This window comes from Rhinolophus sinicus, linkage group LG02 (genome assembly GCF_036562045.2).
Source record: "Rhinolophus sinicus isolate RSC01 linkage group LG02, ASM3656204v1, whole genome shotgun sequence".
NCBI lineage: Eukaryota > Metazoa > Chordata > Mammalia > Chiroptera > Rhinolophidae > Rhinolophus > Rhinolophus sinicus.
Window position 1 is genome coordinate 3,799,050 of NC_133752.1, and position 27,966 is coordinate 3,827,015.

Below are 27,966 nucleotides of genomic sequence, written 5' to 3' on the forward strand. Positions count from 1 at the left end.
GCTCTCTCCCTGGACTTGGAGCACCCTTGAGGGCCAGCTGGCCTCACTCATCTCCTTCCCCCGGTCCTGCCTGCCCACCCCTCCCACGTGGCCAGAGAAGATGCTGGGGACACTTGCTCATCAAGTCCTACCCCAGGCCGATGCGGGCACGTGCCTTCTTCCTCTCACCAAACTTCCATTCAGCAGCAGGCTGACTCCTCTCCTCTCCCCCACTTCTCATCGGCCCGATGCGTCTGACAACACTAATTAAATGCAACAGTCCCACCAGAAGGATCGAGCCGGGCTGTCCAATGGCCCCCTCTCTGCCGTGAGCTCTGACATCTGATGGGTCATTCGTGGTGTTGACAGCGCTTACAGTGATGGACACTGATGGGCCAGCAGGGCAGGAGTCCCCCGACAATAACCGTCATTTCCCCTTGTATGTGCAGGCATCTGCCAGAGGGAACTGTCCAGTCCACAGATCATTGGCATTTCACATAAACCCTAAGAGACCTGTGGCCATTTTCTCTCTGTTTTTCAGATTGGGTAATTTCTATTGATGTATTTCCAAGTTGACTAACTCTTCTGTCATTCCCATTTCATCGATAAGACAATTAGGGCTCAGAGAGGGTGAGTGCTTGGGGTGACGTCACACAGCTAGTACGTATCAGGGCTGGGACTGGAATTCCTTCTTCTTCTTTTTTTTTTTTTTTTTAAGATTTTATTGGGGAAGGGGAACAGGACTGTATTGGGGAACAAGGTGTACTTCCAGGACTTTTTTTTTCCAAGTCAAGTTGTTGTCCTTTCAGTCTTAGTTGTGGAGGGCGCAGCTCAGCTCCAGGTCTAGTTGCCATTGCTAGTTGCAGGGGGCGCAACCCACCATCCCTTGCGGGAGTCGAACGGGCAACCTTGTGGTTGAGAGGACGCACTCCAACCAACTGAGCCATCCGGGAGGCAGCTCAGCTCAAGGTGCCATGTTCAATCTTAGTTGCAGGGGGCGGAGCCCACCATCCCTTTCGGGAGTCGAGGAATTGAACTGGCAACCTTGTGGTTGAGAGCCCACTGGCCCATGTGGGAATCGAACCGGCAGCCTTCGGAGTTAGGAGCACGGAGCTCTAACCGCCTGAGCCACCTGGCCGGCCCTGGAATTCCTTCTTCTTGATGACAGTCACAGTGGGCACCTGTGAGATCCAAGGGCTGACCCCCCCCCATGTGACACCAGCAGGAGTCACAGCCCAGGCTGCAGCCGTGTCCGCCAGGGCTGGTGCCTACTTGGCCTCTTGTCACAGCTCTGTTCTGTTTGCTTAGGGTAGCCATGACAATTACTGCAAACTCAATGGCTTCAAACAACAGAGAATCATTCGCTCGCAGTTCTGTAGTCTGGAAGTTCCTAGTCAAGGTGTCACTGGGGCTGACCGTGTCTGGAAACTGCAGGGCCCATCTGTGCCAGGCCTCTTCCAGCTTCCGGGAAGCTGGATAGCAATCCACGGCCTCCCCTGGCTTGCCTGCGTCACTCCAATCTCTGCCTCTGTTGTCACATGGCCTGTCCCCATGTGTCTGTGTGCCCTGGTGTCTTCACACGGCTTGCTTAGGAGGACACCAGTCATTGAATTTAGGGCCCAGTGTCATCCCGTCTGACCGCATTTTAACGTGATCACCTGCAAAGACCCTATTTCTAAATAGGGTCAGAGTCACAGGTACAGGGGTTAGGACTGCAGCAAATACCCTGGGGGACACAGTTCAACCCTGGCACCATCTTTGACTGTCCAGCTCTGGCTCCAGCTCCCACTGTGGACCTGTCACTGGGCTGGACACCACTTCTGATTTCTTCCTGAGTCTATGTTGGACCAGCTGTGGCTCCCTGGCTCCCTGGCCAGGTGGCTCCACTGATTGGGCTGTGCTGGGTCCGGTCCCAGGGGGTTGACTGGTGCCTCCTTGCCCGGTGGGCCAAGCTGCCTCTGCCACCTCTGTCTCGCCATTTGGGGGACTCCCCAGAGTGGCAGCAGAGGAGATGGGACGTCACACGTGGAAAGGCAGCATGGGTGTTCATGGGACTTTTCCTCGCCCGTGACAGGGTGACTTGGAGCACCCCCCAATCATGGGTGGGCTTGGCAGACCCCACCCAATGGCTGAGTTGGGACCTGAGCCTGAGGGGTCAGCAAGTGTCACCCTGAGGCCCTGTGGTCGGGGCAGGGACCTGTTGGAGCAGTGCGTTGCAAAAGGCTCCAGCACGCGTGTGGCTTTGGGCAAGGGCCTGGCCCCTCAACCAAGTGTCCTTATCTGTAAAGAGCGAGTGATGACAGGACAGCAGGGTTGTGCTGAGATTGGATCTGTGGTCCACGAGGCTGGAATGGAAGTGTCCTTACCTGCCATCATTCCTGAGGATAGTTCCACTGGTTACAGAATGCTGGGTTTACAGATTAAAAAATATATTTTTGGTACTTTATTCTTTTGGAGGGTATGCTGTTGTAAATTACATTAATTGGGGGGACATTGGTTAATGAAATTATATAGGTTACAAATGTGCACTTCTAGAATCCATCATCTGTGTATTGCACTCTGTGTTCACCACCCAGAGGCAAATCTCCTTCCGTCACCACACATTTGACCCCCTTTACCCTCTTCTTGTGGAGCTTTCAAAGCGCCTCTGGACTTCGTTATTTCTGAGAAGAAGTCAGCAGTCGTGGGGCCTCTGAATGCAATGTGTTGCTTTCATTCTAGCTGCTCACAAAATTTTCTCCTTACTTTGGCTTTTAGCAGTTTGATGGTTAGGTATGATTTTCTTGGCATTTATCCTGATTTTTGAGTTGGCTGAGCTTCCAGATTTGTAAATTGCTGTCTTTACCATACGGGGGAAGTTTCCGGTCATTACGTCTTCAAGTCTTTCTTCTACTCTCTTCTCCTCCTCCTCCTCCTGGAACCCCCATCTACGTGGATGTGAGACCTTTTCATGTTGTCCCACAGATCCCTGAAGATCTGTTCTTTTTATTTTAAAATGTATGTTCTCTCTGTTTTTCAGATTGGGTCATTTCTATTGATATATCTCCAAGTTGACTAACACTTCTGTCATCTCAAATTTTCTGTTCAGCAATTCAGTGATTTTCTGTTTTAGGTATTCTATTTTTCAGTTATGGAATATTCATTTATTTGCTTTTTAAAATAGTTTCTGATCGTTGAATTTCCTTTCTTTTCACGCAGGAGGAGTGAGTTTTCCTCTACATCCTTGAGCATTGTTACAGTAGCTACTTTAAAAATCTTCATTTCCTAATTCTGGTACCCGGGGTATTTCAGGGTCAGTTTTCATCGATTGTCTTTATATTAAAGTAGTATGTGTGACATGTTCCTATTTCTTTGTACATCTTCATATACTTTTCGATTCTCTCCTGGGTGTTCTGAACGATGGCATTGTAGAGTCTCTAGATGTTTATTCTGTCCCCCAATGAGCATTTTGGTTACATATTGTATTTCTGAGCAGGGTACTTGGTTGAACTCAGCTTGTCATCAGGGCAGCAGGAAAAACCCCGGCTTATTCTTAGCCTTAGTTGGGGGGCTTGAAGCCCATCGTGTGTGTGTGCGTGTGTGTGTGTGTGTGCGCATGCATGTGTGTGTGTATGTGTGTGTTATATGTGTTTTGCAGTGAGCCAAAGATTTGGGCAGAGTTTATATGCGGCATTTGAGGACCCCTCTGTGAACCCCCCCTTTCCAGGATTTACCCCCTCACTTTCCAGCTACAAGGGTTTCCCCAGACTCTGTCTTCTGGTTTATGGATCCTGAAGAGTATGACTTTCTATCTAAGTTTCAGCAGCCGCGTGGAACAGACTGGGGCCTGTCCTTAGGCTAAAAGCTATGAAAAAGGGAAAGTCAACCAGTCCCAACTGCCAACTGCCCTGTAGGGTCTGCCTGCATTTGGTCCCCACCCAGTGCCTTCAGGTACTTCTGCCTTGGTGTGTATCTGCTGAGGGCTTAGAGTTGCTATGAGTGAGAGAGCTGATCCAACAGGAACCCCTAGGCTATGACCAGATGTGGAAGAGGGAAGGTTGAGCGGAGTGCCTGGTGCCTAAGTAACGTGCATTGATATTATCAACCCCATCACTGAGAGGCAACATGGGCACAGACACCCCCATTCGGGAAGGGCTCAGCACACAATGAGGGTCACACAATGGGCATGAGACTGTAGTTATAGGAGAGACCACTGAACGGGTTGGTAGAGGGGCTCTCCAGGAAGGCTTCCTGGAGGAGGTGGTTTGGGGGCTGGAGATGAGTGAAACATTCCTAGATAAGAGGATGGGCTTTTTACTTTCATGCTTTTACTAATGAGAGCTTCGAGCACTCAGGGAGGTAACTTTTCCTAAGGCGAGCCCTAGAAGACACTTACTGTAACAATGAATAGATGTTAAAACATCCACCAGCCCAGGGCCTGAGGAAGCGATGCCCTGGCTTGAGTTCTAGTAGTTGTTCCATAAATTTGCAGGACAGGACTGGAGGGGCTGTTGGTCAGGACCCCCAAAGCTGAGGTTTAGCCACAGGTTCGTTGTGCACCTTTCTGAGCTGGCCGCTGTGAATTCTGCAGAGGCCAGAATCAAAGGTGAGAAAGCGTTAGCTTCTGCTTGGTAAACGTTGTTAACTGCTCCTTCCTTAGAGTCCTGCTCCTTCCTGCCTCCCAAACCCTCTCACCTCCACTGTCTCACTTGATCTTGTAATCCTGGGCAGACTCCACGTTAGCCATACTACAGATGACAGCAACGGGTCTCAGAGAAGTGGTATGACCAACCCAAGGCCACACAGCCGAGGCATTGGAGCCAAGATCCCACCCAGGACTTCTGACTGGTCCACGAACTCGGGAGGATATCGCCAGGCAGGGACCTCCATCTCCTGAGCCACCAATAGAAATCACAGTCACACCCCCTTCCGGGGCTGGTGTGAGGTCAGAGGAGGCAGTGGATAGGAAACTGACACATAAATTGTAAATTGCCCACAAACAGTAGTGTCTGTTACTGTGGTAACCATCCAGCATTTATGGACAACATTTGCTCTGGGTACCAATGGTTACGCTGCCATTTTAATTTAGCAGCATTGTTAGTTCTCCACCATAAAAATAATATAAATTATGCATATGTGCAAACTTGTCAAATCGTATGTATTATATTAAATATGTGCATTTTTCTGTATATCCATTATGTCTCGATAGAGCTATTAAAATATGCCTTCATTACAGAAAAATCTAGAAAACATAGACAAGTAGAAAGAGAAGGAAACGTATTTTAAGCACCTTAAAGCCACCTCTGCTAACACGATGGAAAATTGTCTTCAGTTTTTTTCCTTCTGCCCAGTTTGCTATTTAACATGGCTGTGATCACTGGTCTATGTAATTAAAAACATTTTATATACAATGTTATATCCTGTTCTTTCCCCCTAAGGGGGTGCTGATAGGAAATAGCAAGAAGCAGTGCCCCGTCAGGGCAGCCCGGCGCTGCTGTGACTTTCCTGGGTCCCTGGGCCAGTGTCAGGCCGGGGCCTGAGCCCACTCCCAGCCCCACACTCAGAGAGCATTTCCCAAAGAGCTGCTTTCCTTGCCTTGTCGTGTCTTTTTGAGTTTAATGAAATGTGCGTTTCTCTTGATTGATGAATATACCCAGCCCCTCACCGGTTCTCCTCTTTACGTTCGCCATCAGAGCTGGCGTTTACCTGTGGCTCAGGCCAGGGCAGGTCAGGAGCTGCTTCTAATAGATGCTGATTGGAATAAAAGGCATTTGCTGAATGAAAGTGGGAAAATCACTCGAGTCTGGGAGAAAAGGTCTTGACACAAAAGGTAGCCGGTGCTTTGGAGAAAAGCAAGGAGCCCGGAGTCAGGAGTGGGAGAGCGAGGTGGGGCGGGGGAGAGGGTGTCAGTTACTTTTCCGGAGTTAAAAGCCCAAAACTCCCTGGCATTCAACGAGAAACATTTTTATCACTGGTCTGCCGATTCCGCTGCTGTAGGCTTGTTTGGGCCACGAGGCCCCTTCCTGCCCAGGGCTGGCTTGGGGGTGGGGGTGGCTGTGTTACACGTCCTCCTCCCTTCCCGACTGGACTTCCAGCTGTCTGGGCAGGTCCTCCTGCAGGGGCAGAGGTGCAGGGCAGCCGCTTGTCTGCCGGTGCCAAAGCAAAGCACAGGGCCACGCCCAGAGTCAGGGGTGGGGCAGGTTACCCACGCAAGGTGCTCAGCATGCCAGGTCTCATGTGCAGGGGCAGGAGAGGGGGCAGGTTTGGGCTTCTGATGTGGCCTTCCTTCGGGGACGTGATTGCAAACTGCTTTAGACCACGGAGATCTTTGCTTTACTCTGAGGCAGAATGGGGCCCACTTGAGGTTTCCAGTGGGCTCCCTCTCGCCGCCCTGTTGAGGCTAGCCTGTATCGGGGCAGGGAGGAGGCGAGGAGAGCCGGAGGAGGCTGCCTCGGTCATCTACCCAGGGCAGCGGCTGGGAGGAATTGGAGTCGGATAGATTGTGAAGAGAGAGCCAGCAGGATTAGAGGTGGAGCATGAGAGCGTGAGAAGCAGACAGGCAGAGCGAGAGACGGGACGGTATCAGGGTGGCTTTAAGCCTTTTGCCCCCAGCCAGCAGAAGGATGGAGCTGCCATCCCCTGAGACTCAAGGGTGGGAGGAGATGAGGCACGAGACACTTAGCTCAGGGATCAGGATACGGTTTGGGGCCCAGAGGAGGGTTTTGAGCAGGGACACCCCGTGACGCAGGTGAACCGTCACCCTGGTGGCGATAAGGAGAATCAAGTAGGGGAGGCCAGTTGAGCACCCCGCCTGATGCGCCGGGAGGCGTGGTCAGAGGTGCCATTGCCGTTTGATTGAAAGTAGGTCCGTGGTGCTCAAGTTGGATGAGAGATTTTTGTCCAGGCAGGAATGTGACGGTCACAGGGTCCTGTCCATGCGGAGCTCAGTGGGGGCAGGGAGGGCTACAGTGTGTCGTGGTGGCCCCCGAAGTGCCAGATTTGCATCCCAGTCACCTGGTTGGCATCTGAGGAAACCCCCAAACTGCTCGTGGAAGGAAGGGAGGAAGGAAGGAAGGAAGCAGAGAAGAGTGAAGCCCCACAAGAACAGGTCGCTGCCTGCAGCCAGGACGGAGGGGTTTGCGTGGGGACCAGCGGCCCCTCATCAGTGCTCCGACTCCTTGGGCTCCTGTTGCCTGATGGTGGCCGTCCCAGGGGTGCAGGGGCCTCCGGGGGGCAGGGGGGTGCAGCTCTGTTGACTTGCACAGGGGTCCTAATGAGCCACCCCTTCCTGTCTCCTTCCAGCCGATATCATCTCTACCGTGGAGTTCAACCACACCGGAGAGCTGCTGGCCACAGGCGACAAGGGTGGCCGGGTAGTCATCTTCCAGCGGGAGCCAGAGGTGCGGCGGGGCCGGGGGTAGGGGCTCCATCCCACAGGTGCCCAAGGCGTGCCACCAGGGTGGTCTCTTAGGAGACACTCACTTGCCTTCCCACAGGACCCCAGGGCTGGATGGAAAGGGAACACGGGGGTGCAGGATGGGACCCGGCAGGTCGGGGGGAGGGAGGCCACTGCGTCCACTCAGCAGATGCTTGTTGACTGTTCGCTGTGTCCTGGACCCCAGACAGACAGTCAGGACAGGCAGGGCCAGCTGCACCCTGGGATAAGCCTCCAATTAACTGCCCTCTGGTGGGTGAGCTGGCGCTGTCCCGGCCACACTTGGGAAGACGGGAAGTCTTCTGCAGCATTGGGGTCGGCCCTCAGGCTGGGGCTGGTGATTTTGCTCTGTTCTGGGGCCCTTGCCCCAATGACCTTTGTTGTCCAGCACAATTCGGGTAAGACAGGGGCGGCCTGGATCAACCTGCCCAGCGGCGCCATTTCTGAACCACTAAAAGAACCTTGTGATAAAAAGGCCGTTTTTTGAGCACCTACTCTGTGCAGACACCTTGCTGCATTCTCATTGCCCACCTCAGAGAGTGGGGACTGACACCCTAGTTTACAGATGAGGACTCTTGGGGAAGTCACCCCGCTAGTGAGCCAAGACCGGACACTCAAACCAGGGTGGTTTGTGGCCTGTTGCTTACACAGCACCCTGCCTCTGAGAGGGGGCAGCTCAGCAACAAACAGGTGCTGGGATTATATGCTAAAGAGGGAGGTGGGGGAGGAGAGGGAGAGGGAGAGGGAGAGGGAGGGGCGGAGAAAAGCTCGGAGCTGGGGGGCCGTTCTGTCATTCGTTTCCACAGCATTGTACCCAGAGCTGAGGTTCCTGGAGCCCTGACTTCACCCCCCTCGTGACAGCCTAGCGGTGTTAGTAGGTGCTATTATCATCCTCACTTGACAGAGGGGGAGACCAGAGCTCAGAGAGTTTGAAGGACACACAGCCAGAAGGTGGACCGCTGGAACTGGTTATCCAAACGCGGCCCTGTGGCTGGAGCGTGTGGATTTCACGAGAAGGACCACTGTATCCCACCAGGGATTGCAAAGCCAAGCCTTTTTTTTTTTGCCAAAGCACAGAAAGAAATTACATTGATAGATGCATGTTTCTCAGTTTTGAATTTTTCTCCTTTAAGTTTTTCTCTTAATTCTGGTCCCGCTGACCTTTGTCATAGCCGGTGCTCATTGGCGATGAAGTGAATTAGAGGCAAAAATACTGACGAACTTTAAAGCTTTCCAGAAACAAGACAGGTATAGAAATATTACAAGATACACTTTTTAAAAATTAACAGAAAACTTGAAGTTGTGCTTGGTTGAATGTCTTGGATTTGCTCCCTGGTGGATATGCTTCTGGTTGTAGTTTCACGTTGTCATATAAACTTGAGTTTTCTCCTGGGAAAGTGGTCCCTGCGATGGACTCATCGCCTCACTATTTCGGGGCTCCACCAGAAGGGTCCTTATTATAAGGAGCTCTGCTGCCTACAGCAGGATGGGCCCCACTGACTGAGGAAAGTCGGGTGAAGATAGTCTGAGGTCTGACATTACATATTCTACCCCCGTGTAAAATCTGCTTCAGATGCGTTCGTTCCTCAAGTCAGGCCCCATTGGACACTTGGACGTGAGGAGAATGTCAGAGCCTCCATGTCAGACAGACCCCGGTGGAGTGAGTGATGGCACGTGGTCTAGGCAGGTCCCTTTACCCCCGAGCCTCCACCTGCTCACCTGTAAAATGGGGAGGGTCATGGTTCCCACCACAGAGGGGCCTCAAGGGCAGAAGGAGATGAGGTGCGAGGTGCACTTAGCTCTGTGTCCGGCACGTAGTAGGTGCTCAGTAAATGTGAGCTAGCCTGGTTGCTGTTGTCCCTACTTCGACTAGAGCGGGGCTTGGCCTGGCCTCACAGCACATTAGTGACCATCTGAACAGCAGTTTCCTTTGACCCTTGATGGGCTGGATCCACTGACACTGCTGGACGCCTGGTTGTGGTGGCTGTTGGGCCCTCCCCGGTTTAAGCCACCCCTGCCTGGCCCTGTGCCCATTCCCACCCATCCCACCATCCTGGAGCTCAGGCCCCGTGTCTGGGTTTCCCTGCAGAGTAAAAATACGCCTCACAGCCAGGGCGAGTATGACGTCTACAGCACTTTCCAGAGCCACGAGCCGGAGTTCGACTATCTCAAGAGCCTGGAGATAGAGGAGAAAATCAACAAGATCAAATGGCTCCCACAGCAGAATGCTGCCCACTCCCTCCTGTCCACCAACGGTGAGGCGGCGTGCCTGTGTGCGTGTGTGCGTGCAGGGGTGCCAGAGCATGTGTGCGTGTGTGCATGCAGGGGTGCCAGAGCATGTGTGCGTGTGTGCGTGCAGGGGTGCCAGAGCATGTGTGCGTGTGTGCCAGAGCATGTGTGCGTGTGTGCATGCAGGGGTGCCAGAGCATGTGTGCGTGTGTGCATGCAGGGGTGCCAGAGCATGTGTGCGTGTGTGCATGCAGGGGTGCCAGAGCATGTGTGCGTGTGTGCATGCAGGGGTGCCAGAGCATGTGTGCAGGCATGTATGTGCCCGATCATGTGCGTGCAGACGTGTGTGCCCAATCATGTGTGTCTGCAAACGTGTGTGCCTGATCATGTGTGTCTGCAGACATGTGTGTGCCTGATCATGTGTGTGCAGGCATGTGTGTACCCGATCATGTGTGTGTGCAGATGTATGTGCCCAATCATGTGTGTCTGCAAACGTGTGTGTGCCCGATCATGTGTGTGCAGACGTGTGTGCCCAATCATGTGTGTCTGCAAACGTGTGTGTGCCTGATCATGTGTGTCTGCAGATGTGTGTGCCCAATCGTGTGTGTCTGCAGACATGTGTGTGCCCGATCATGTGTGTGTGCAGATGTGTGTGCCTGATCATGTGTGTGTGCAGATGTGTGTGTGCCCGATCGTGTGTGCAGGCACGTGTGTACCCGATCATGTGTGTGTGCAGATGCATGTGCCCAATCATGTATGTGTGCAGACGTGTGTGTGCCCGATCATGTGTGTGCAGGCGTGTGTGCCCGATCATGTGTGTGCCTATGTGTGTGTGCCTGTGTGGGCCTGTGACGTAGCAGTGTATCCTCAAATACTACTTTTTACTGCACTTATATTCTGAGCATTTCTCTATTTCTTTGGAACTCCTAAAAAGCAACATTCTGAGCAGCATGTACGCCCCATCCAGTGGCTGTGCCGTAGTGTTCTCAGCCTTTTCCCTGGTTGGCCACGGTGCCCTTCCCACAATCACACGTAGCAGAGCCTTGAGCATCATGTGAATTCTTTTCTCTGGGGTGCAGGCTTGATATTCCTGATGAAGGAGGCCAGGTCAAGGAACACAGGAACACAAGGCAAACTTAACTCTTTATCCGCACTGCAGAGCCCCAGGCCACCCAGAGTGGAGGGCATCACTAGGTGGTGTGACAGGAGCACTGGTTCAGGAGCCTGGCTGACCACTGTGCCATTCAGGTCCCTGAGGAGGCTCCTGCCTGGACCCTGCTTCTCTGAGGTCCGCTCGGGGGCATGGCCCCTGGGGCCGTCTTGCCTTGGCCAGCGCTGGGCCTGGGCCCAGAGGCTCCGCTTCCCACGGCCGCTGCTCATGCTTTTTCATCTCTCACCCCATCCCCAGAGGCGCCTGGGGGAGGAGGAGGAGGACAGGCCTGGATTCTGTCCCAGCTCCGTGGCCTTGCTCCTGAGCCTGTTTCCTCACCTGTGCGGCCCCCTCTGGGTTACGGTGAGGGTAAGGGGAGACGGTGCCTGGTGCCTGCCCGGTACCCCGAGACTAGCCAGCGCTGCTGCAGCATGAGGGAGGCTTATGGCATGTCACCTGCCTTCCTTGAGGGAGTCCAGACTCCTCAGGGTGCCCTTAAGGCATCTCTGTAACGGGTCAGACTCAGTCCTGCCTACCCCCCTGTGTGCCCAAAGGCCTGCTTTCTCCTCCCCGTCCCTGGCCAACCCCCTCCTCCCTCTTTCGGCCTCTGCTGGGTGTCACCTCCCACGGAGCCTTCTCTGACCTCTCAGCTGAGTCAGGTGCCCCTGCTGACCCCAGGCCTGCCCTCCGTGGCTCCTGCCATTCTGATTGTGTGCTTCTGCACCAAATGCAGGGTTTGTGTCCCACAGAGTGCTGGGCACACGTCCTACTCAGCAAGCTCTGTTTCGCCCTCCCCACCTGGAGTGGAGGCAGCCAGAGGTCCTCCCCCTGCACAGCTGCTGGGGCAGGGCCCCATGTGGCCCACAGCCCAGCCCTGCCACTTCCTCTTCTGAACCGTGACGGGTAGTGCCTGCCTCATGGGGTTGTTGAGAAGAGGAAATGAAATAACGTGACGGGTCACGGACGTAGAACAGGCTGGCACCTTCTGAGCCTCATACAGGTGCTGCTTTAAACAAAACAATCATTTCAGAGGATGTGTCATTCTCCTCCCGCCTCCCCGGGGGGAAAGTTCAGCTTCAGGAGCCTCCTAATACCCCACCCTTAAGTCCCAACCCTCAGTTTAAGTCTCAGCTTCACCCTTTCCTGAGGGCAGGACCTGGGACACCTATCAAGTGTTTAATTGTTTTTTTCCCCCCTTCTTCTCAGGAACATGGTGTGTTTCTTTTGGCTACTGTAGCAGTCAGGGTTCTCTGGAGAGACAGAACCAACAGGGTGTGTGTGTGTGTGTGTGTGTGTGTGTGTGTGTGTGTGTGTATGTGTGTGTGTGTGTATGTGTAGGTGTAGATACAGATATATATAGAGAGAAGTTTATTTTAAGGACTTGGCCCCAAGCAGTGGTAGAGGATTGGTAAGTCCAAAGCCCTCAGGCCAGGCAGGGGACCCAGGGAAGGGCTGCGAAGGCCATCTGCTGGCAGAATACCCTTTTCCTCCGGGACCTCAGTCTTTTGTCTCTTAAGGACTTCAGCTGATTGGAGAAGGCCCACCCATACTATGGAGGGTGGTCTGCATTATTTTACGGGTTACGTTACTCTCATCTAGAAAGTACCTTCACCATAACCTTCACACAGTTGACCAAATATCTGGGTCCCGTGGCTTAGCCAAATTGACACAAAATGAACCACAACAACTACTAAAGGTCATTCTTTTGAAGTTCTTGGCAGCATTCCAGAAAACTTCTGGAGGTTGCAGGAGAGCTGAGTTGTGGGTGGTAGCAATAAAACGGGGTACTCTCTGTCATCCGTCAATGAAAGGCTTAAAAACGTAGGAAGTTGCATTAGTTCAGCGTTCCTGGAAATCGGTTTAGAGATTGATAACTACCCTTAAACGTGTCATACCCTTTGACCTAGCAATTTCACCATTAGGACCAATTGTGGGGAGCTAGGGAAAGAAGACGAATGTTCTGTACGCCAAGGTGTTCGTTGCACCAGTTTACGTAGGGGTAAAATTATTTAGAAAGAAGCTACATGTCTAAGCAAAGGATGACGGCTGAGGAATTTCTGGATCGATGCACCCTTATCTAGTGGACGACATACAGTGTGTGTTCCTCTCTGGGCCAGTGTTGATCATGGGTCTTGTTTCACTTTGTTCTGTTTTTAAAGATAAAACTATCAAATTGTGGAAGATTACCGAACGAGACAAAAGACCCGAGGGCTATAACCTAAAAGATGAAGAAGGGAAACTTAAGGACCTGTCCACGGTGACGTCACTGCAGGTAAGATGTTGAACATGGAAGGTTCCAGCAAGCGGGAAGCACATTCATGCTTCTCTTATTAGACGGGGATTTTAGGGCTTGAAGGGCCTTGGCGATTTGAGCCACAGTCTGGTTCACACCTGGCTGCGGGCATTTCCCTGCTGTGTGCCTCGGTTTCATGACCAGCAAAGCAGAGACGCTCATCTTCTCCGGGAGGGCTTGTGAGGATGAGGTAAGATCAGTACGTCCACAAAGAGCTTTTCAGCTGCGGCTGAGGGTGGAGAGCAAGTCCTATAATTCCATGTCACATAAGGGGGGAAACTGAGGCCCAGAGAGAGGCAGCAGCTCACCCAAAGCTGCTCAGCTAAGTGAGTAGCCGATACAGGTGGAGAACCTGTGAGTTGAGCTTGGATCCCGAACGTTTTGCCGAGGGGCAGAGGGAAGCCTGGAACTTGTCACTCTTGCAGCCTTTGTGAAGACTTATCCTCTGAGTTACGAGAGGCCTGGAGGTGAAGCCGCAGAGGTGTGCTGGAGCAAACACTTGTCCCCAGTGCGATTAAAAAGCAAAAGGACTCTTCTGTCTTCCAGTGGAGACATGGTAGAAAGAGCTGTGGAGTCATAGGACCGGGGTTCCAATCCTACCTCTGCCTCTTCTGGGCCAGGCTCTCAGCCTCCTCAAGCCTCCGATTCCTCACCTGGAACAGAATGAACCCCCTGGGGCCAGCACATGTCTTCCAAACACTTTATGATAACTCACTGAATCTGCACCCAAATCCCATAACATGATTATAACCCCCATTTCCCAGAGGAGGGAACCAAGCTGGGATCCAGACCCAGGGAAGTCTGACTCCTGAGTCACCATCTCCGTCTCCTCTGTGACGTGGGAATGAGGTCCCTGCCTCCCCAGCGCCACAGGATGGTAGTGGCATCCTGCTGGGAGGGCTCTGTAAAAGTCGGTCCCTTCCCTTCTCCAGCAGGCCAGGACGCCCACGGAAGCTGTGTGGTCTGTCCCTGGCTTCCAGAACCGTGCCTGGCACACAGTGGGTGCTTTGTTTACTGAAGGCGATGCTGGTGCCCAGCTAATTCAGATTTAGTCATTCAGCACCTGCTTATTGAGCACCTACTGTATGCCAGGCCCTGCCTTAGGTCCCGGGAGGCTGCAGGAGACACAGAGCCTGAGGGCAGGCAGGGGTTTAAGTGTTCTTGGTGTCCCAGTGCTTCGGGCAGGCCTGGCCCAGAGGAGGTGGCCTCAGAGTGCTGTGAATGAGCAGGATGAGGTCAGGAAGTGACTACTCTCTTCATCTCCAGTTTGCACTTTCTAGCCCTGTTGAAAAGGCCGGCTCCCATCACCGGCCTCCCTCGGTTTGCTCCTTAACTGCGTGTGGGCTGCTCTGAGCCGGTGGTGCTGCCTGGTGCTGGGTGGTGTTAGCACGACCCCCAGGCTCACACACACACTGCTCACAGATCCACGCCCTGCTGCTGGGTGGCTGCGGGCATTCCCCTGCTCCGTGCCTCAGTTTCCTCACCAGGGAAATGGAGATGGCTCATGTTTCCTGAAACGCCTTAGCTGGCGCACACACTAAGCATCCAGCAAATCATCGTAACTATGAAATGGTGATCAGTGTTGTTCCCGAGAAGGAAATAAATGTTTAAACACATTGGCCTCTAAATGACTGGCAAATTGCGCAAATAAATTCTGAGAAGGTGGGGAAGCCAATTAACTTCCACATTGAGTAATGGGACTGGTGGTGCCCCTGCCCCACCCCCAGTCCCAAGAAAGTCTATGAGGGTTTCGTCTGGTGGGAAAGATGAAATTATCACCTCTTGATTAGTTAGGCAATTGCGGCAGAGCTCGTGGCCCATGGGAATCCCATTTATTTCTCTCCCAACATCTGAGATTTTTCTTGTAGGTCGCACACACATCCCAAGATGGCACTTCACTGTAAACTGAGGCTGTGAGGGAAGAGAGGGGGAAAGAACACGGGTCTTTTCTCATCCAGTTTCTCAGTCGTGGAGGTACCTGGCATAGACTGAGAACTCACTGTGCACCAGGCACTGTGCTAAGAGGCATTAGCTCGTGAAATCCTCGTAGAAGGCCCTGAGCAGGCACCAGCATTACAGTGCCCTTTACAGAAAAGGAAACTGGGGCCCAGAGAGGTGGGGTCCCCAGTGACAGTAACACCAGTAAGTGTCAGGGCAGGATTTGAAACTGAGAGTCGGATCTCAGTTCTGAACCTTTCCATCAGGATACCCTCGGGGCAGTCCCACTGGCTTTGGGTCCTGATGCTGTCATTTCCTGACCCTGTGACTTGGACAAGTGTCCACTCTTTTCATCAGTGATGTGGGGATGGCAATTCCAGCCCCCATTTCTAGGCCAGGCCTGGGAGAGATGGAGGAGGCTCTGTCTGTCTGTCTGTCTGTCTGTCTCTACATCTTTGGAAACCTCACAGTTGACTGGAATGGGGGTTGGGGTATGGGTCTTGCCTGACGTGCACCACAGCGTATGCTGAGAACCCTAATGGAGATGTGTGCCATGTGCTGGCAGTGTCCGAGTGTGTGCCCCCTACCTACCAGGGCCACCGCATGTCTGGGGGGGCTGGTACCTCCAGGTCTTGCAGGAGGAGTCAGGGTTCACCAGGTGTCCAAGGGCGGAGGTAAGTGTTCCAGGCAGAGAGCACGGAGGGAAGCAAAGACACGATACCTGATGCTGTCTCAGGGACCCCTCACCCCAGTCCTCTCTGGGAGTTTGTATGAGTTAGGCTAACACTGGTGGCTGTAACAAATAGCCCTGCATTGCAGGGTGGAGCCTGCAGAAATGGATTTCTCACTCCTGGTTGTCCCTGGTTCACACATGGCTCTCCTGCAGGTTCACACATGGCTCTCCCATGTGCCTCCATCCCTAAAGCTTGGGTCCTCACCTTCCTGCAGTGGACGGGGAGAGACGGTGGAAAAGACATGCCCTCCTCTTAACCACCTTGGCCCATAGAGCCAGGCATCACTGTGCTCACATCCTATTGGTCAGCACCAGTCATGTGGGCAGCTGGGAAATGTAGCCCTGTCTGGGCAGCCACTTGTCACTTCCCAGTGGAGGAGACACAAATGTTTGGTGGACAGTCAGCTGGCTCTGCCATGGTATCTTCTCATTCCATTTTAGAAATGAGGAAATCGGGGTACAAGGGGTTGAGCCACTTTTTCAAAGTTACATGGTGGGCTCAGCACCAATCCCAGGAGGCCAAGTAAAGGAGGTGGGCTTTCCAGCAGAGCTGGCAGTGACGGACACTGGCCATGTGGCACTGCTTATTTCCCACATGTGCGGGACGGATGCCCATTGGTGCACTCCCGGCCTCTAGTTTTGCTCACATGGCCCTGCTATGTCGTCCTGGCCCATGTGGCCTGCCCCCGGCGCTCCCCCTGCATTGCCCTGCTCTGACCACCCTTCCCCCTCTGCAGGTGCCGGTGCTAAAGCCCATGGACCTAATGGTGGAGGTGAGTCCGCGCAGAGTCTTTGCCAACGGCCACACCTACCACATCAACTCCATTTCTGTCAACAGCGACTGCGAGACATACATGTCAGCGGATGACCTGCGTATCAACCTCTGGCACCTGGCCATCACCGACAGGAGCTTCAGTATCCTTTCCTGCCACAGCCCTGCCATCGTCTTCCACGGGCAGGGTGGCTTCCAGGTGGGGGTGGTTGGCTTGGTTGTAAGCGAGCTGGCTTGGGGGGGTCTCTGCTCTGTTCAGCTTCTTTGGTGAGTCCTCTGTGGCTCACAGAGTGTGAATGGGGCCCAGATATGGGATCGTGCTGAGTTTATTTATGAGCACTTTAAAACCACAGCAGTGAGGGTTACATTCCACCCCTTGCTTCCCCCAGGCTGGCTGGATCCTCGTCATCCTGGGACCTCACCAGGGATGAAGGAGGAGATAAGGGTCCAGGGGTCAGGCCTCCTGGAGGAGGGATGGCTGACCACCTGACACCACCGACCAAAGGCTCCTGTGGACCCTCTGCCCTGGGGTCCCGCCCAGGGCTTAGAGTGACAAGCGGGGTGTCAGAAGCTCAGCTGGATGGCATCACGGTGTCTGGGCAAGCTAGCAGCAGTAGGATTGACTCCGGCCCCCACCTACTGGGAAGGAAGGAACTGCTGATACACAAACATGGGCCTGGGGAGGACCCGAGGCTTGGCCCCAGGAGGGTCACAGTGGACAGAGCAGGCAGGCTGCTGAGGTGTCACTAATCTGCAGCCTGCTAATGACAATAATAATTACAGTGAGACTCTGCCTAATATTAACGTGTTCATGTTAACTCGTATCCTGCTCACAGCAACCCTGTGAGGTGGATGCTAACATGAGCCTCCCTTACAGATGAGGAAACTGAGTCACAGAGAGCCCACGTTAACTAGCTTAAAGCTCACACCTTGTAAGTTTCACATCTCCAGCCCCCAAGTCCGCATTCCCAGCGTTTGCTCCTTGTGAAGGACGCCGCCCAGGTGTGTGTGAAGGCGGCCCGGTGCCTGATGCCCCACTTAGTTAAAGGTCCCCACCCTCTGGGCGTAGACAGACAGGGGGCCATGAGTATAATAGACAACAAAACATCCAGCATGCACGCCGTGAGATGCACTGTGGGGCATGAGTGGGGCCAGCAAGCGTGGTGGTGTGCGTGTTTCTCTGGCTGCGCTTGGCTGTGGCGGCAGGTGTGGGGTGCATGGAGAGTGAGCTGGGCGGTAGTTTTGCCAAGTGAATAAGCAGGTGTGGGGCTGATGGTGTATGCAAGGGAGTAAAAATAATGACTGACTCTAGGATGTAAGCCAGGTGAGAAGGCAAGTGCTAGTGACAAGAAGGGAGCATCAGTGGATTGGGGGTCCCCGTGAGAACCTGGCTACAGATCCTGCCACATAACTGTGCTAAACCTGTGTGTAGCCTCTAATTTTGTGAAAGTGAATTGCTAGTTGATCAACATATGAAAATGTCCTGGCTCTTAGAGATGGAGGAGTGTGTGTATTTCAGAATGCTGAAGGCTGCAGAGCTGGGCTCAAGGCGGCCCTTGCCTGTAGAACCTAAGTGCCAATGAGGCACAAGGCATTGAGTGGGGTCTCCAGGAGTCTGTGGTGATGCACACCTCCCTTGATTAGACCAGTTTAGGGAACCACACTGCATGTGGCCCTCACCATGGCCTGCTGGTGCTGAGTGACAAGACACAGGGGTCCAGAGCAGAGAGATCTGGCACGCATCCCATGGAGTCCAGCCTCTCCTGGCAGGGAAAGTGTCAGGACTGTGGGTTGCAGGTGCAATGATGGGTCCAATAGCAGCTGAGTAATGAGAAAGGGTGTTTCATTTGCAACGTGGAAGGAGACCAGAAAGGCAGCTATGACCCATGCTGAGTTGAGGGATTGCTCTGAGTTTTGAGGCACCCTTTGAGCAAGTACCTCCTGGGGGATGCTGGACCTGGGGGTTCACATTCTTTTAACTCTTGCTCTCCGGTGTCTTCAGGCCACTGGCTGTATTCTGCTCCATGTCTATCTTGTTGTGTCCAAACGGGAACAGTTCTCACTTAAGCAGAATGGATTTTTAGCAAAGGTTTTAAAGAGAAAGGAAAGCTTTTTTAATAAAGGAGAAAAAGTGGGCATTGTTTTGACCATTTGACAGGAGGAGAGCTGACTCAGAGGGCCTTTCCTCGGAAAACTCCAGAATTAGCTCTGAACGGAGGGAGAGGGGCCTGGTACTTCCAGAGGGTTTGCTGTGTGCCCCGTACCACAGTGCAATGTCTTCATCTGTCACCAAGGCTCGATATTGGGAGCCCTCCCAGCCTCCCTCCTTTCTCTCACCCACAAAATGGAAAAAGGCGTCAAGCCTTTCCATCCTCCCCTCAGATGGCTCTAGAATCACGTCTTCCTCTCTATCCCCATTGAAGGCCCAGCTCAGGCCACACCATTCCTGCCTGGCCCGTTGCCTGAATCCCACCTTGCCAGCCCACAACAGAGTTTCAAGTGTGGCTGATTGGACCCTTTGGTTCGGACCACACTGGTCCCCTGCTTAAAGCTCTCAGCAGCTTCCCATCAGCTTCTGGACAAAGTGTGAATCCCTCAAGAGTCCTGTGGCTATGGGTGGCCAGCCCCTGCCCCGCTCCCTGGGACCCTGTGCATCAGGCCTGCCCACACCTTCAGGCCACTGGGTTTTCCTTCATGTTGCAGAGCTGGAGTCAGTGCTCGGCCTTTTGCTGTTCCTTCTCCAATCATCCTGTTCCCTCTGAGCTGGGCTGGCTCCTGTTCACCCCCTTCACCTCGTCACCTCTGCTATGTCCACTCAGTGCCCCTCCCAGGCTGGTCAGAGCCCCTCTGGGCCCACACTCCCTGGTCACACTTGGATTTCCTTTTCATTAATATGACCACCTCCTCCACTTTCTGAGAGTAGGAACCCAATTTGAACCCTCTCTCCATCCTCACACATAATGCAGGGCCCGGCACACAGTAGGTGCTTATGAATGGGTGTAGATGCTAACTCTGGAGTGAGGAAGTTCACAGTTTCTATCTGGTTTTAGGATATAGACACCTCCCTGTAAATCTGGGCTCCAGGGCGCTCAGACTGTGGGTACTATGGAGAAGCATTCTGAGCGCTGGGGTCTAGCTGACCTGGGCTCAGCTTCATCGCTTAACTTCCTGGGCCATCAATTTCCGTGAATGTAAAATGGACAAAATTCCTTATCATAGGGACATTCGTAAGGAATGAAGAAATCATTCACATTAAGGGCCTGGTACGACTCGGGCCCCAGCAGGGTGTCCAGCATTATTTTCTTACAGGCCCTCAGATATTTAGGGCTCGTTCTCATAGAATTCCTGTGTCTTCTCTGATGCTTTTTGCCCAGTGCCATCTCCACATCTGTTTAAACAACCTCTCATGTCCTTCAATACCAACATTTTGAGACTGTCAGGCAGCACTGGGTGATTTTTCTTGAGTTTGATGCACCTTCAAGGTAACAGCTTGCACAGGAGGCCTCAGCTGACGGACCTCGGCTGTATTTTTAGCACCAGAGAATTGTAAAGATGGTTCGATTGATTTTTTTCGACCCCCTGAGCGATTTCTCATGGTGAAAGCTGGCATCACACCAAGCCTCAGTCTGGAACAAATTTCTAATTCCCATTTACAGAGCACGTCCCAAAGCTAGTCTGGATGGTGGAGCAGCAATTAGGGGCAGAGGCGCCAAACCTCATCAGCACATGGCTGCCTGAGGGCTGGGCTTGTTGCCCACACAGGAAACAACGGAGGGGACCAGCAAGGCCTCTCCACCTGCCAGGCTCTCTGCTGGCTGAAAAACCATCCAACCCTGTATCCATCACTCACTCACGAGAGACCTGCTGGTCACTCAGCCTTTCTAAGCCTCGCTGTTATTATCCATTCAGTGGGGTGTGCCTTTGGTGCTGGAAGCTGTGGGAGTGAAACGCTGGTTAGTATGGGACCTGATGTGTTGTAGACACACGGCCAACACCAGCCCATCCCCCACTTTGAGGCACCTTACAGGCTTCCTCTTTTTGTCTTCACAGAGTACCACTGTACAGAGAAGGAAACTGGGGTGCATCTGCTCAGAAATGCCCCAAGTCTGAGTCCCCCAGAAAGCCTGTTTATAAACTGTGACCAGCACATCACTACATTGGGGCCTCAGCAAGGCCAGGCAGTTGTGTTAGCTTCCACCATGGCTGCGCGCGCCTATGCGCTGTCCGTGGTGCTGACTCCACGGGCAGCCAGTACTGTGTGGTCCTCATCATCACCATCATGGCTGAGCGCGCCTGTGCGCTGTCCGTGGTGCTGACTCCACGGGCAGCCAGTATTGTGTGGTCCTCCTCATCCTCGCCTATTTCCACACCACTGTCACCTCTTTTTGAGCATTTACTCTGTGCCCGATGGTACGCTAAGCCTGTTGCACATATTAACCTATTTAATCCTCCCAGCAGCACTGTGGAGTAGGCATTATTAATATCCCCCTTTTGCAGGAGGAAACTAACCCGTAGAAAGGTTACATAATCTACCTAGAGTCACCCAGCTGGGAAGTGGCAGGGCCTAGGAGTCAGACTCAGAGCGTCTTGTATAGGTTGTGCTGTCATCCTTTATATTCTGCAGATGTGGATATGTGCTCTGAGAAGTGGGTCTCTTGCCAAGGGCCCCTCCTAGCCCCAGTCACTCAGATTGCCTGTCCATCTCCATTGATGGGATAGTCTTTCCTGGCTCTTGTTTTAGATCCAAAGGGAAAGAACGTGCTTTTCACACCATTGCAGGACAGAGTGAGGATTGTTTCATAACATAGGTGGCCAGATGCCTGAGCTCTGTATGATGTTTCTAACATTTCCTCTAATAGTGGGGACACGCAACTCTGTGGCGCTTCTGATCCCTTCCTGGCAGGCCTCCGTGGCATTTCTGTATCTTCTGATTAAAACCCCCCTTGATCGCAGGCCACAGCCCTGTCTCCCTCTCTCCTTCCCTCCCTCTCAGGACTCTGGACCCTGCCCTCTCGCAGCTCCTCAGCCTTGTGCCTTCCCCTCACGTGGGACACTCCTCCCACACTGACACTCTGCCTAGATAACTCCTGCTCACTCTCAGGCCTTGGCTTAATACCCTTGCCTTAGAGGACCCTTCCCCAATTCTCCAGACCTCAGAACCTTGTTATAAATCCCATCACATGCATCCTGAATGTCTCTCCTGGAGCATCGATCTTGGGACTGATATCTGGCTTTGCTACTGGGCTCGGAGCCCTGGGAGGTCAGGATGGGGTCTGCTTTGCCCATTCTCAGTCCATGAGAAGGCAGCTTCTTGGGAGTGCATCCCAGCTCTGTCCCACCTTGGTTTCCTCTCCCAGTTCTTAGAAATCCAGGCATGCAACTCAGCACAAACCCACATAGTGACAAGAATTGTGCCTTTTGCAGCCTACTTAATTTCATGTTTGTTTGTTTTGAATAAGATAAATACTCTGATTCTGATTTAACTAACTTAATTGTTGTTAAAAGTACTAACCATGTGCTAGGGCCTTTGACATATGTCATCTCATTAAATCCTCATTGCAGCCCTGTAAAGCAAATATTATCAACCCATTCTACAGATGAGAAAAGCAAGGCACAGAGATTAAAAGGTTTTCTGGAGGTCACACAGCTGTTATATGGTGAGGCTGGACTGTCAAGCCCTGGTCTTTGTAACTCAGAATTCAGTGATTTCTTTCCTATCCGAGCATTTAGGAATCATATAACCTGGCTTGTGGTAGAGATGTGTATACTGGTTCACCACACAGAGAAAACGCAGTGGGCTTGTGCAGTGAGCAGTTAGGCAGAAAGACCCCTCTCTCATGGCCCCGCCTGCGCCTCAGTGAGCCTGCCTCTGTGTGTTGGAGGCCTTACAGGACTCCTGCATACCCAGTGTCCTTGGGAGCCTGTGCAGGAGGTTTCTCGTGGTGTGGCCCTTGGCAGAGCTGCCTCCACCCTTACTTCCATGGCTGCTCTGTCACCATGGTAACAGCTCCCCTATCCTGAGAGCATGCTCCCATGGAGACATCTAGATTAACCACACTATGCTCAGTTAAATCAGTGGAGGCCAAGGCCACATCCTTCTCATCACTGAGCCCCTGGCTGCTTTCAGCGTTCGCCTTGCAGAGGACACAAGCCAGTCCAGTGAGCACAGCAGCTGTGCCCTTGGGGTTGTTGGCCCCATGGGGGAGCTGCGTGTCTCCTGGAGATGCACTCAGTTCAGAACAGAGGGCCAGAGGAAGCAGCACAGGCTGGAAGTTAGGAAGCCAGGATTCTGTCCTTGCTCTTCCACCTCCACGTGCAGCCCTGGGCGAGCCCTTCATGGGATCAAAGGGTGCTGAGGTGTCTGGCCTGCCAGGTGCTGCCCTCACCAGCTCTCCGGGGGTTTGACTGTGTCTCCAAGCTCAGTTAGTTGCTGTGTCTACAGAGTTATTGTTGAGATGTTGCTGTGAAAGCCCATCACAACGTTAGATAATATGTGTGTGCTTCTTGGTATTTGGGGGGTACTTCCCCTACCCAGTTCTCACTTGAGCTCCTCGCAGAATAGACCAGTGACACTTCCTCATTTCATGTGCCCAACTCATTTTATGGTCAGCAGAGATTTGCCCAGTGGATGAGTGATGGCCCTTTGTACCTGGGCCCTTGCGCAGGTGAGTGGGACCGAGGCTCACGGAGGTGCAGCTCAGTGGAATGAGGGTGCTGGAAAGGCCGTGGCCTTTCCTCTGACATTTCACGGGCCCTCCAAGTAGGATCCATGCAGCTCTGAGACCGAGGACCAGCGACAGTGCACGGTGCTGGTGTGACCCCAGCAGGTCCGGGCCATCAGGCGATGCCCTTGGCAGCAGGAGATGAAGGAGTTTCTATAAAAATCTCTGCGAACCTGATGACTCTGCAGAAGGCCCGCCTGGATGACGTTCCTTTCCGTTCTGTGTCCTTGACAGGAAGAGTCACAGACCTCTCTGGGGCGGGACAAACCCGTTTCCGAGCTTTGCTGTCTCCCCAGGCTGTGGCCTGAGCCACGACCAGGCAATCATGATGGGCCTTGAAGACCCAGCAATGTGTTTGAGTTCTCTGGTGGCCTGTTTGGGAGGCCACCAAACAGGGCAGTGGGAGTCCAACCCCTACTTTAGGGGGTGATGACCAGAGGCAGGGAGCCCCGCTGAGGCAGACGCCTGGGCTGTGGTGTAGAGCAGAGAGATCTCCAGGCAGAGGAGCCCCAGGGCTTGGCGGCTGTCAGATGTGGGAAGAGGGAATGGGAAGGATCAGGAAGCTTCCCTGACTCCTGGCGGGGCGTCCCAGGCTGGGGGTGCTACCACGGGACTATGGAGAAAGAAGCATTCTGCGATGGCTGTAGAGAACGACTTCCATGCCACTAGCGTATGCCCATGTCATTATTCCCCAGATCCCAGGAAGAGTCAGAGTGTCTGAGTTTCCTGTGGCCAACATAACAAACTTCCACAAACGGGGCAGCTTAAAACAACAGAAAGCTGCTCTCTAATAGTCGTGGAGGTCAGAAGTCCCATGTCAAGGTGTGGCAGGGCTGTGCTCCCTCGGAGGCTCCAGGGGAGGGTCCTCCTGCCTCCGCCAGCTCCTGGGGGCCCCAGGCACTCCTTGCACCTGCACCCTAGTTTCTGCCTCTGTTGTCACATGGTCTTCTTCTCTGAGCATCTCTTATAAGGGCGCTTGTCACTAGCGCCCACCCTCACCCAGGATGATTGCATCTTGAGGTCCTTAACTTGATGATATCTGCAAAGGTCCTTTTTCTAAATAAGGTCGCATTCACAGTCTCTGGGGCTTAGGATGTGAACATGAATTTTGGAGGGCCACCCCTCAACCCAGAGTGCTGGAGAAAAATACCCTGTGATTAGTAGAGGGCTGTGGGACTGCAGCGCCCTTTGCATGACCTGCATCTCTCTCCATCTACCTGTGCCTGACAAACTTTCCTTGTAGGGAAAATCATTCTTAGCTGCCAAAGTGCAATTAGAAGTTGAACAAAAGCCTGTCAGACAGTTGGATACAACTAGATGGAAAATAAAACATGAATAATTCATTCAGCTTTGCCGGGGGAAGGGCTTGTAAATGAGACTAATTATGCTCGTTCCCAAGGGAGGTCAGTCCATGAACCTTGTAAAACAATGTTCCACAAGTGGGTTTGTGCAGCTGATCTTGAAACGCGGAGAGGCCACCTGGGAGTTAGTCCTCAAAATGTAGGGTGCTCCAGGGTCATGCCCAGCCCCTCATTTTGCAAATGGGGGAAACTGAGGCTTTAGGAATGGAAATGACTTTTGCATGTGGCATGTGGCACTGACTCTTCCAGAGCTTCTGACCCAGCACTGGTCGCTGCCAGTCAAAGCCACTACATATGGTCACTGTTGGACCAAGTGTCTCATAGTCCCGAGCGTGTAGCCATGTGGGTGTGAGTCCAGGAGGAGTGTTTGCGGTGTCTCTTTGGGGTATAATTGTGCTATGGAGGCTTCTTCTGCAGCTACTTCCCTTGTCAGGAGTCCTTCAGGCCCCTGTTTTACGATGTGACTAAGGGACTCAACAGGGACAGCCCGACTCAATAATTAATTCCTTTCACACCCGAGGCAGCAAGGAGTTAGGCAGCGGGCATGGGCAGGTCCTTGGTGAGCTGAGCCACAGGTCTTGGAGAGGCCATCCCAGGGCAGGTGACCGTGGACTCGGTTAGATGGCCATGCCCGGAAGGACCCTGCTGTTCCAGAGGTGCCAGGTGTGGCTCTGGACCCTGGGATTCAGAGACACACATTGACCATGACTGGTTTTGTCTCCCTCCACCAAAGTCACGTGGAAATGAAAGCTCTGTGTTTGACAGCTGTCTTTTCCTGGCACCCACTGTATCCAGAGTCCTTGTTTTGGAAATAGCAAGAGAGAGTCTCTGAGTGATGCTTGGGCTGTGAGAAGCTTGGTCCTGGGCTTGGGTGGGTCCCAGGCATTGGAGAGACTGTCTCCCCAGCCTGTGCACAGGGCCCTGGATTCACATGCTTTGCCCTTGGGCCAGCTCCATGTTACCGTGGTTCAGAGGTGTTAGCTGCAGAGGGCTGCAGGCAGAATTGGGCTGTGCATACTTTTAAAAGCCGTCATGACCTCATACAGATTTCTAACAAGTGTTTGGAGAAGGCAGGCAAAAGCCAGGAGGCAACAGCATGACTGTCACAAGGCTGTCAGCAGCGGTTAGGTGGTCATGTGCAGCAGGGAGCAGGAAGCAGGAAGTGCACACTCTGTAACCAAGGCAATGGCCACACCCATTTGTGTGGCCTTGGTCCCCAGGTGAGTCTGGGAGCAGGATGTGGGGGCCTGGAAATGAGGCTCTGAGGCCCCCACTCTCTCTCTGTCCACCAGGGTCCACAGCTTTCCAAGCTGAAATTCAGTGTCCCCTGCAGGTCTCCTGAGCCTCAGGTCTCATGGCGGAGGGAAAGGAGTCGCGGCAAGCCACATGCTGACTCTCAGAGCTTCAGCCTGAAAGTGACACATGCCACCTGTCACTTCTATGCTCCACTCATTCGTTGGCAAAAGCAACAAGTCAGCTGGCTGCCCTGAGTTCCCTCAGACCGGTGGACAAATTTTCCCCTGGACTGTTCCGAGAACTACCTGTAGGCAAGACAGCTTCACTTTAGCCCCTTGAGTCCTACCTGCCCTCCAAGGAGGTTATAACCGTAGGAAACATGGGAAACATGTGCCCGCTAACAAGGGACACCACCGCGGTTTGAACCCGCCCTGTGTTCCCTGAGGCCTGGGCACTCCTGACCCCCTCAGGCTTCCTTTGGCTTTCATGTCTGGAGTCCTGCAGAGAGAACTCTGTGCCTGTCTGCCCAGACCCTCTGGAGCGGAACACTAAACAGGTGCCCTACTGATGAGGGTGACATCTCAGTAACCACCACACTTCCCTCCAGACACTGTCTTACGTTCAGTAAGAAATTAAAGTTGTTCTGAGCAGGCAGAGCCTCCTGGAAAGTCGTCAGCAGGTGCTTAGCCCACGAAGGAGGAGGTTGCAAGGCTGATGTTGACAGAATTAGCATCACTGAAATCTGGGTGCTTTTCCTCTCTCAACCTGTAGTCTCATTTTTCATGATTTAGTTTCTGCTTCTTATCGTACCAGAAACCCACAGTTTCCAGGGAAACTGTTTCTGGCACTGGTGACATAGCCCCCTTTCCCCTCTCTTTACATTTTTATGTGATTCTAAGTTTCTGGTTGATGATGTGCTTCCAGGAAGCAAGATTTGAGTGTGAGCACAGAGACCCTCCTCGCTGCTCCAATCGCACAGAATCATCATCTTTTCTGCTATTTTGTAAACTCTCGTGTTTACAGAAATCAGAAAATGCCTCTTTCTTATTGAGAGAGGAAGCAGCCGAGGGTGGGAGGAGGATGGAGGGCTGACAGCAAATGAGCCTCAGAGTTTCAGTTGGTGTTTTCCAGGTAAAAAATAATGATGGCAATGGACATGCATTGAGCTCTGAGTTGTGTTAAGCGGGGTGCCAAGGCCTTTGCCTCTTCTAGTCTTCACAGCAAACCTATGAGGTTATAGCTGTTAACCCATTTTACAGATGAGGAAACTGAGGCATGGAGAACTCGGGAACTCACCCACGATCACATAGCCAGGAGCTGGCTGAGCTGGGATTCAAACTCCAGACTCTCTGACTCCTGGGCCCCCGTACAAATGCAGAGGGAGGAGGGGCATTTCATTTAGAGGGAACGGGCTGTACAGAGCCCCATGCAGGACTGGGGAGACCAGAGACCGAGGGGAGACCAGAGAGGAAAGTGCCTTTAGGGCAGAGCGACCGACTAGGATCTGAAGCTGGAGAGCTAAAGAGAAAGGCCGGGGGGTGCCAGGCCTGAATGCTACACCAAGGGGTTCCCACTTGCTTTTTCCATCTTGGCAGTGGGGAGTGGGCAGGCATCCAGCCTTGCCAATCACTGCTGAGTCACCCTGGACAAGTTGCTTACCCTTCCTGGGCTCCAGTGTCTCAGTCAGGGATACTTCCTTTGCAAGCAACACAGTTCTTGACCCTAAACAAAATCTGGATTTATTGGCTCCCGCATTTAACAGTCTGGGGGGCATGGCTTCAGGTACAGCCTGATCCAGGATCCAAAGGTAGTGCCAGATCGCTCCACTCCGTCTTCCGTGCTGTCTGCCCACCCTCAGGCTCCAGGGTCCCCTTGTCTCGGGAGCAGGTACAGGCCCCTCCTCTCCACTCACGCTGCCCAGGAGAGGTGAAGGAGCCGCACCCCAGAATTCCCAGTATCCCAGGTCCTGAGGTCCTTCCTTGGCACAGCCAACACCGTGTGTTCATCCTGCACGGTGCTTGTGAGTGGGAGGTAAAAGGCGCAGATCAGAGCTGAAAACTCAGAAAGGCAGAGGACCTTTTCCCCAAAGGCAAGGCTGGCTGCTGTGGGCAGAAGAAGGCGAGTGGGTCCTGGAGGTGG

The 27,966-nt window shown here is 53.1% G+C and overlaps 1 protein-coding gene across 2 annotated transcripts in view; it reads left to right on the plus strand.

The window, feature by feature from the left end:
* PPP2R2C (protein phosphatase 2 regulatory subunit Bgamma) overlaps window positions 1–27,966 on the plus strand; it is a 109,403-nt gene that overhangs the window by 61,543 nt on the left and 19,894 nt on the right. For both annotated transcript variants that reach the window (XM_019748217.2, XM_019748216.2), the window contains exons 2-5: window positions 7,261–7,358; window positions 9,483–9,648; window positions 12,932–13,044; window positions 16,474–16,651. In XM_019748217.2, coding sequence (XP_019603776.1) covers window positions 7,261–7,358; window positions 9,483–9,648; window positions 12,932–13,044; window positions 16,474–16,651 — 555 coding nt within the window. The remainder of the gene's footprint in view (window positions 1–7,260; window positions 7,359–9,482; window positions 9,649–12,931; window positions 13,045–16,473; window positions 16,652–27,966) is intronic.